The 10,228-nt window shown below is 38.6% G+C and overlaps 1 protein-coding gene across 1 annotated transcript; it reads left to right on the top strand.

Moving 5' to 3' along the window:
• Positions 1-6,877: 6,877 nt before the first annotated feature.
• LOC116612334 lies at positions 6,878-9,423 on the top strand. Its single transcript, XM_048734706.1, has one exon. The coding sequence runs from the start codon at positions 6,971-6,973 to the stop codon at positions 8,084-8,086; it is 1,116 nt and encodes a 371-aa protein (XP_048590663.1). The 5' UTR covers positions 6,878-6,970; the 3' UTR covers positions 8,087-9,423.
• Positions 9,424-10,228: the final 805 nt, after the last annotated feature.

Genomic DNA, 10,228 nt, shown 5'->3' with positions numbered 1-10,228 from the left:
CAGCTCGCCGCCATACCCAGAATGCCCTTAGCGGCGTCTATAATGGCGCCCTTTTCAAACGCGTCTCTTTTGCTCTATTGTTTTCTCTGGTTTTGTTTGTGATTTTGTAGAAGCGTTCATTTATAACTCCCAGAGCTAGCAACTAGCGAAATGTAGATTCTCTAATTGATATCTAAGAGCTTTCAAACCTTTAAGAAGTACATGATCCGATCGTGATGCTTAGGTAAAAATAGCCGTTTTCTTTTTTTTTCTATAAAAACCGAGACTGATGACTTTAGAAGCGGGTTTTTTTTAAACTTCTTTCTAGTTGATCTTTTTTATATTTTTCTTTAGTCGTTCTTTTTTTTTCTTTACAGCCTTCTTGCAAATTTTTGCAGCCTTTCTTAGGCTTTTTAGGACCGTTTTTTTTATCTGGGAGTAGGCGCTGGCAACCTCAGTTCATTTATTATCCCGAGGTTACTGTGAGGGGGTGAGTACCGTGAGTTACTTTGAGGTCTAATGGGGGGCGTCGAAAGTATTTGGATTTCAAAAGGGGGGGTCAAAGATTCCTTTGGGTGTTGTCTGTGTATCTACTATATAATTTGACGAAGTGTCAAATCAGACTTCTTGGTTTAACTTGTATTGGTTTGGGGGCAGTTATTTGGTATGCACAATCCAGGAGTCCCGGATACGTATTTAGCCACATTTGATCTATGCAATGCAAACCTTTATACACCCTAAATACATCTTTTTATAGTTTCCGCTATTTTAGATAGCGGAAACTATATATAAAATATAAACAAAACGTTTTAATGCTATAAGCACTCATTCTCCATCATCAAAATCCTCGCTCATATCTGATTCGCTGTCTTCCTTGTTCTCTTTCTTTTCTCTTTTCTCATGCTGCGATATTCTTGCAAGGAGAAGATCGAAAAGCCTTATCGCTTCAATATTTCGTGTGACCCCCCTTTTTATATTTTTTGGGATGGCCCCCCTTTTCCCCTGTATTTTTTGGGTACCCCCCTAATTTCCACCAGCCCCCCCCCCCCTTCCCGATAAAAAATGAACGGTCCCTTATTTTCAAACAAACAAAAATTTTCAAACATCTGCATTGTCAACAAACTCCGACCAAATCCTCGCTTGCGCGACGAAATTCCGCGAGAATAACATGATTAAATGTTTTTGCTTAGCAGCAGTTGACACGCAGTAGTGTCACGCAGTGGCTGCTAAGCAGACTAGAAAAAATTTTCAAGAAAAGGCAAGTGGCAAAACCATACGAAAAAAGCTTTTAAAATGGTCAGAAGTAAGAGATGCTGCTAAATTTCTTTCAGGGGGTTGCTGTAGGAATTTAGGCTTTTTAAAACTTTTGCCACTTTTGAACAACAACAAAGCTAATTGCCATATCGTATGGAAATGGACGCGCGTCGTCGTGATGAAAAAAATATGAAAAATGCATTACCATTTTAATATCTCTCTCTTAATATTCTCATCACTCGCGTGGCCATTTCTAGAAGATAAACATCTACGACAAACCAAAACACCAATACCCAAAGCAATATCATTTCATACGTATATGAATATCACCAATAACCAGGAGAACATGTTCTCCTGCAATAACATATTGCATAGGGTAACAGATGGGGAAAGGTTGATATTCTATGTGTTGGTAACGACACTAGCTATTTATGGCTCAGATGCTATACTAGTGTATATTGTGTATATTGTTCATTAACAATGACATTTTGTATAACAATGACATTTTGTATAACAATGACATTTTGTATAACAATGACATTTTGTATAACAATGACATTTTGTATAACAATGACATTTTGTATAACAATGACATTTTGTATAACAATGACATTTTGTGTAACAATGACATTTTGTATAACAATGACATTTTGTATAACAATGACATTTTGTATAACAATGACATTTTGTGTAACAATGACATTTTGTATAACAATGACATTTTGTATAACAATGACATTTTGTATAACAATGACATTTTGTATAACAATGACATTTTGTGTAACAATGACATTTTGTATAACAATGACATTTTGTATAACAATGACATTTTGTATAACAATGACATTTTGTATAACAATGACATTTTGTATAACAATGACATTTTGTATAACAATGACATTTTGTATAACAATGACATTTTGTATAACAATGACATTTTGTGTAACAATGACATTTTGTATAACAATGACATTTTGTATAACAATGACATTTTGTATAACAATGACATTTTGTATAACAATGACATTTTGTATAACAATGACATTTTGTATAACAATGACATTTTGTATAACAATGACATTTTTACATTTAAACCAAGCAAGAGTCACTTGCTCTTGAAAAGGTCTTATATCATATTTGTTATGCTTCTTAGGAGGGGGGGGCTTAATAAAGAGGAGGGGACTTATTTTTATTAGCGGATGGGCTTATTGGCAGTATTGGCGCAAAAGAAATGATGTACCTGATATAATCTAGTATCCTTTTCTCGAGAAGTCAGTTCGGAAGCCTGTCAAGTGCCATCTCGAAGAATAAAACCTCCAGCTAAAAGAATCTCAAAAGACTTATAAGTAGACTCTATCCGGGCCTACAGAATCTTCTCTTGTTTCAAGGTTATCTTCAATGATGTGTGATTCATGGATATCTGCCTCTTTTGGTTTTGAAAATTCTTCATTGACTCAACAGGTAGAGAGGCCTTATCACCTTGGTTCATTGCACATGGAGAAGCTAATTGAACTTCAGTAAATGGCGCTATATCAATTATTATCATCATTATCAGCATCAGCAGCATCGTCATCGTCATCGTCATCGTCATCGTCATCGTCATCGTCATCGTCATCGTCATCGTCATCGTCATCGTCATCGTCATCGTCATAGTCATCGTCATCGTCATCGTCATCGTCATCGTCATCGTCATCGTCATCTTCATCGTCATCTTCATCGTCATCATCATCGTTTATTATTAATTCGTTTGGCTGCGTTGAAAATCATTATTCCCTAAACTCTACCATTTTCATCGTTTGCAGCTTTGGTTTTATTAACTTCCATCAAAGAATCTACGAATTTCGATTCATGTCAAAGTACCCCTGACAAGGAGCTAAAGATGCTGTTTTCTATTTAGGTATTAACAATAATTAACATTTCACATATATGAAAATGGCAAAATTTTCACAGGGGAGCATATACACACTCATTTTAGTTCTATATTGTTTTGGGGGAGGGTAATTATTTTTATGCTTTAGATTAGGGGAGGGTCGACATTTTTGAACCACGGAAAAAAGTTCAACATAGCAGCCCTGCCCCCCGATAAATAATGACCTCTCCCTAAACGCGTAAAATTAAGCTTGTAAAAAAAAACACCACAAAGGGATCATCCTAACTAAAAGTTCATTAATTAGAGCATACGATATAAACAATCTCATAGATAATAATAGGCGACCAGCTCTAATCACGTGACATCAAGAGTGGCAACTTCAAGTAGACATATAACCAGGAAGATAATAATAGGCGACTTGCCCTAATCACGTGACATCAAGAGTGGCAACTTCAAGCAGGCATATAACCGGAAGATAATAATAGGCGACTTGCCCTAATCACGTGACATCAAGAGTGGCAACTTCAAGCAGGCATATAACCGGAAGATAATAATAGGCGACTTGCCCTAATCACGTGACATCAAGAGTGGCAACTCAACAGTCATATAACCAGGATTGGCTGAGGGGGGGGGGGGGGGGTGCACAGTCGTTGGTATAAAAAACATTGTATTTGAAGATTTCTTAATAAGGAATATCCCACTACTAAAAGGGGTGCGCGCGCTTCAGATAGGCGTTTCCAGATAGTGCTCCCAAAAAGCCAGAAAAGTGCTCCCAAAAACACCCAAAGAGTGCTTAAAAAGTGCTCCAAAATCAAAATAGTGCTCAGATAGCGCTCATTGGCGAAAAGAAAATTACCGTTTACTTTTAAAACAATTAGAGATAAGTTGTGTTCCAATTAAAAATTGAAGAAAAGAAAGAATATTGCTTTTATTAAATGCATTAGAGTTATATTGTTGTCCATGAACGGGTAAATCACACTTTAGTGTATAACAACTTCTAACTGAATATTATAAATGACTTTGTTCTCTTTTGTGTGTGTTAACCTTTGTTATTTGGATACTACTAAAAACAATGTTCATTCACAAACATCACCAATGCCAATAATGTCAAACCTTATGACAGACCTTAATTATAACAATCTCCTAACGAGAAATAATTACAATAGATATAAAACAAGAAAACGTGGTTTCCAATTTGCAAGCAATGTAGTGCTTTCAAATTAAAATATTAGTAGCTAATAATAACTCATTTAGAGCTTTCTCTGGTTGCGATTGTATCTCACCATCACAGATGCCTCTATGTAGTTCTTTAGAGCTGCTTTAGAGCTGAACTCCACAGGCTAAAAAATGTCGAAATCACCAGTCTTACAGTCTTAGCCTAGTTGAGATAATATTATTTGTAGTTTACGAAACTAGAAATGTCTATATAAGACAACAAAATCTAGTAACTTGGGTTAAAAAAGCTAGAAGTTGACTTGTTTACCCAAAAAGTGCTCTCTGATCAAAATAGTGCTCCCAAACCCAAATTGCGCTAAAATAGTGCCGAGCACAATCTGGAAAGGCCTAGCTTCAGATGTCGGAGCGTGCGCAAGTTTGACACCCAAAAAGTCACATGTCTTGTCCTGGATACATAACTCCCAAAAAATGGTATTAAATTCTTTCCGGAGTTTCTCCAAAAAATGTCTAAAAATCCTGAATTTGTCTCTAAAAATTCCGATTTCTCCCCTAAAAATCTCGAATTTTGTTATCCTTTTATTTGTCATTCCTCCCTTAATTATAAAAAAATATATCTTTATCTTGGGTTTTTTTCATTCATTGTATAGGCAAAAATGCGCAATTCAGCATTATTCGCATCACAAGAAATGAAATTACTTTCCACAATTCACACATGTTTTAGCGGAGCCCATAGGTTTAGAAATTGGTCATTAACTAGGCGACTCAAAAATTGTGGTCATGAAGTCATGTCACATGCTGACAGCTGTACCACTCACGTGACCGGCACATGCGACCAGGTCAGCTAATTGATTGATCGCTCTAAACCAATGAGAGACTAGTTCCAGCAAGAAACGGGGGGACTTGAAAAAGACGGGGGGGGGGGGGAATTAAGCCTATTCTCTGACTTTGGACGAACGAATTGCGGAATGCATGATTGCAGAAACGAATTGACAAGAAATAGTATTTTTGAGTAAATGCAACTGATTAGCCAGTCAAATGGCCGTATGAAAATGAGAATTTGAAGGATATTTCTGTCTAAGGAACTGCTTTGTACTTTTACAAGCTAGGAATATCTTCGGCTCGACTTCGACTTTTTTGGTTGACACGGCATATAAAATCGTGCAAGGGGAATTCGTGCATCATCAGTCAAAAACCCTGTGAATCCCCACGATCTTTTACCTTTTAACACTAAAAAATATTATTCTTCGGGATAAAAGGTGTCCCAGGTAAATAGGAAATAGCAAAATAAGTCCAAATAGATGAACCACTATGGTGGCCCATCGTTATAGCATTTCTCAAACATAAAAAAAGCGGAGAAAAAATTTTAGAAATTAAAAAAAAAATCGGAGAAAAAATATTCAAGAAGTAAAAATCTAAGGAAAAAAATAAAACTAAATGAAAATGCGAAAAAAAATAAACAAATTACAAAAAAATATTTGAAAATTCTAGTAAGAACAAATTACGGGATAAAATCTAGTAAGAAAAAAATGTATAAAAAACTAGTAGTAGGTACAGCGTGCCTCCGACCGTGGCGGACGTATTTCTTGAAGCTCCGCATTTTTCTCAATTTTACTCAGCCTGCGAGTCACTGTGGCCTTATTTCTGTCTACAAGCACTCTGTTGCTGTTTCTGACAATCGTCGGAGCGCGGAATTGGTCAGTTGGGACGGGTTTCTTCTGCGTTCAGAGCAATTTTTCGTTCGGGATCAACCTGGTTGGCACCGAATTTACATCTTCGCGCTGGAAGTTTGCGATGTTTGGCTTCTCACGTGCAAAGAGGTGTAGCCGGCCATGCTTGTACTACCCCAACACTACCGCTACGTTCCGCGTGCAGCTTGAGGGCGATCTCGTGTTTAAGCTCAACCCAGGTCCTTTGGGACACGATGACGGCTCCCTAAAGAATACTACCAATAGACAATGGAGTCACACTACCGGACGAGTTAACACGAGTCACATTCCATTAACTACTCCCTCGCAAACAGCTCAACGGTTTGCAAAGCAGCAGTGCATCTGGCGGGACACTAACAATCTAATCAAAATAAATCGCGTTCCTGGTGACATAAAGCCACATAAGCAGATGGTGTTCTGCCACATCAATGCTCGGAACAAAACAACCGTGATCAATGATTACATATGTGATCACAGCGTGGATTTAATGGCTCTAACGGAACATTGGTTGTCGCCAAGTGACTTGGCCGTGAAGACGGAGTTGTGCCCGCAAGGTTATAGTTGCGTCTTACAATCAAGGCCAAACCGACGTGGTGGCGCTACTGGACTACTGTACCGAGACTCACTTGACGTGTCTACGGTTAAGTCTGGCATTAGTTCGCGTGAGTCGTTTGAGTTCTCAGAATTACTTGTGAAGTCATCCTCCTATAACCTGCGGGTTATTGTTATATACAGACCACCCTACTCAGAGGCTCATCGTGTCCCGACAAGCGTCTTCCTCTCGGAGTTCCCTGAATACTTAGAGAGCCTGTTGTTATGCAAAGAAAACCTACTTATAACCGGTGACTTTAATATACATGTCGACGAGTCGAACGATCCTGATGCCCAAACATTGTTGGAAACACTAAGAGCCTTGGGTCTAGTGCAACATGTAGACCAGCCGACGCACCAAGACGGGCATATTCTCGATCTCGCTATAACACGTATGTCCGAGAGTTTAGTCACCGGCGCACCAGTTGTTGATCATTTTTTATCTGATCACGCTGTAGTACGATTTCGTCTAGGTCTACCTAGACCTGGTCTTCTCGTCAATACCATCAACTACCGGAAGCTTAAGTCTATTGATTTGGAGCAGCTGAAAGCTGAAATGCTGCAATCCCCCCTGTGCACTAAAGACTCGCCATCAACTGCGAATGAGCTTGATATATATGTAAAAGAGTATAACAACACCCTTGCAAAATTACTAAACCGACATGCACCCAATAAGACACGGACTCGGGTTACTCGCCCAGTGGTGCCCTGGTACAATGATGAGATCGATCAAGCTAAGCGTGCTCGCAGGAAAGCGGAGAGGAAATGGAGGAAGTCTAAACTGCCTAGCGACCTCGCTGATTTCAAAAAGAAAAGAAATCACGTCACCAATGCAATGAACAAAGCGACAGACGAGTACTACACTCAATTCGTCGCTGAGAATAGCTCCGACCAGAAAAAGCTCTTCGATGCTGCAAGCAAGCTTCTGGGTGGGAATACAGGACTTCGCTTTCCTGAGCATGCTAATAAGACCGTACTAGCGAATGATATTGGGAGATACTTTGTACGCAAGATAAATACCATCCGAGCTGACATAGACGCTACTAGTCTGTCCTCACAAGACGTGGAGCTCGTCCCCCCGGACAGGCCATGGTCAAGCGAAAACAGAACACTCACCCATTTTAACACCTTGAGTGAATCTGATGTGAACGACTTGATGAGCGGGTCAGCGAAGAAAACGTGTATTCTTGATCCTATGCCGATTTGTCTGGTCTACGACTCTCTTGAAGTTCTTCTCCCTGCCATAACTAATATGGTAAACTCATCTCTGTCTACTGGTCATTTCCCTGCTGACTGGAAGGAAGCCGCTGTAACTCCCTTACTTAAAAAAGGTACTAAGGACACCGGAAATAACAATGTACGTCCAGTCAGTAATTTGCAGTTTACTTCCAAGATCACGGAGAGGGCGGTATTTAATCAACTTTACGCCCACGTCACGGAAAATGTTCTCCTACCTGAGCTACAATCGGCTTATAGGAAATCGTACAGCACGGAGACAACTCTTTTATAGATTGCAAATGACATGATGATCAACATGAACAGCCAGCACGTGACCCTTTTGGTGCTGCTAGATTTGAGCGCGGCATTCGACACTATCGATCACTGCATACTTCTCCAACGCCTTAACACATCATTTGGCGTTGCTGGCGATGCTCTAAGATGGCTAACATCATATCTGACTGATCGGGCACAACGTTTTGTTGTTGATGGAAAACAGTCTGACAGATGCAGTTTATCATTTGGTGTACCTCTAGGATCCTGCCTCGGTCCTCTCCTCTTCTCCATTTATGCAAGCAAGTTGTTTGAGGTCATCAAATTCCATCTGCCTCACGCACATGCATACGCTGACGACACCCAGCCGTACCTCTCATTCAAAGCTGACAGCTCTGTCGGTGAGACAGAGGCCAGGTGTGCCATGGAGCGATGCATCAGGGCGGTGAGGTCGTGGATGGTCGCGGACAAGCTCAAGATCAACGAGGACAAGACTGAGTTCATGCTCATTGGAACGCGCCAGCAGCTGGAAAAAGTAGGGACTAACAGTCTTCTAGTAGCCGAGACTGCTGTGCCACCTGTAGGCGAAGCTAGAAACCTTGGTTTTTGGTTTGACTGTAATTTTAAATTTGAACAACACATTACCAAGACATGTCAGTCTGCTTTTTATTTTATTTTTAATATTAGACGTATACGTAAATTTTTATCCAAAGATGCAGCTAAGACTCTAGTACAGGCTCTGGTGATAAGTAGATTAGACTATTGTAATTCGCTTTTATATGGCCTTCCTGCAATACAAATCAACAGACTTCAGCGCGCTCAAAATGCAGCAGCAAGATTAATATCGAACACGCCACGCTAATCTCATATTACACCTGTTATGTTAGATCTCCACTGGCTACCTGTTAACTTTAGGATTACTTTTAAAATAGCTGTTATTACAAGCATTACATGGCATTGCTCCCGCTTACCTCAGCGACCTAATAAAGGCTAGGCAGTCGAATTACAATCTTAGATCAACAAATAGTAATATCTTAGAAAGGTCTAGAATTAGGACAGGAAAAACCACTGGGGACCGTGCCTTCCAGGTTGCGGCCCCAGTGGTATGGAACTCACTACCACAACACGTTAGGGCAGCGACATGTATTTTAACTTTCAAGAAATTTTTAAAGACTCATTTATTTAATTTGGCATATTTTTAGATAATATATCATTTTAGTATAGTTAGTATAGTATAGTTAGTAGTTTTAGCTTAGTTTTATCACATATATAATTTTTAGTTGTTGTAAAGCGCATTAGATCATATAGATAATGAATTTTGCGCTATATAAATAATAAAATTATTATTATTATTATTATTATTATTATTATTATTATTATTATTATTATTATTATTATTATTATTATTGTATGAAAAAATAAAAACTTCTAGTAAGAAAAGTTGAAAAAATCTATAAGAAAAAATTTTAAAAAAAGGTGAAAAAATGAATAGGAAAATAAGTTTAAAAAAATATTTGTGAAAAGTTAAAACCAATGTTGAAAAAAACTAAAAAATAAATATTGGTTCGAATCAAGAGACCATGATATAAGAGAACGAATCCCCGTGGCCCATGATGTCGTCCATGAAAGCTATTTTTAGATTGCGCGAGCTTGTCAATCATAGCATCCATACATGGTTCGTCGCGCCATATTTGATAATGGTCACCACGAGCTAGTACAATTTCACAACAAATTTTTTCCCTCAGCACTTCTTTACCTCGTTCGCTTCCTGTTTTTACCATTTTAGCTGCTCTTCAAGGCTCATGATCACAATGCTACTCATGGGGTGGTGTCCTGTTATCTGTTAAGTTATCTAATGTTTAGTTATCTAGATGTTATATAAATAATTGAACGGAAAGACATCGGGGAGACGGTGAATTTGGAGTTCATTCAAGATGCATCATGGTCTTTTGTTGGAATTTGAAGCCAGTTTTTCAAACAGTTTTCTGCGCGCGCGCTGACGTGCACTGGAATGGACACTCGAATGACGCGCTGTTGTGAAAATGATTTTATAAAAGAAATAAAACATTTTTTGTGCCTTCGTTGAGTTTTAAAAACCTTGGTGTTTGTTTGGGGAACTCCTGAGCAGATGTTATTATTATGTATCTTTTTTTTTTTTTTA

The sequence above is a fragment of the Nematostella vectensis genome, chromosome 11 (assembly GCF_932526225.1).
Source record: "Nematostella vectensis chromosome 11, jaNemVect1.1, whole genome shotgun sequence".
Lineage (NCBI taxonomy): Eukaryota > Metazoa > Cnidaria > Anthozoa > Actiniaria > Edwardsiidae > Nematostella > Nematostella vectensis.
Note: the sequence above shows the minus strand (reverse complement) of the source record. Positions and strands in the feature narration are given on the sequence as shown.

Excerpts from the sequence above, each read along its gene's own strand:
- LOC116612334 (XM_048734706.1), top strand. The coding sequence starts at position 6,971 with ATGTCCGAGAGTTTAGTCACCGGCGCACCAGTTGTTGATCATTTTTTA.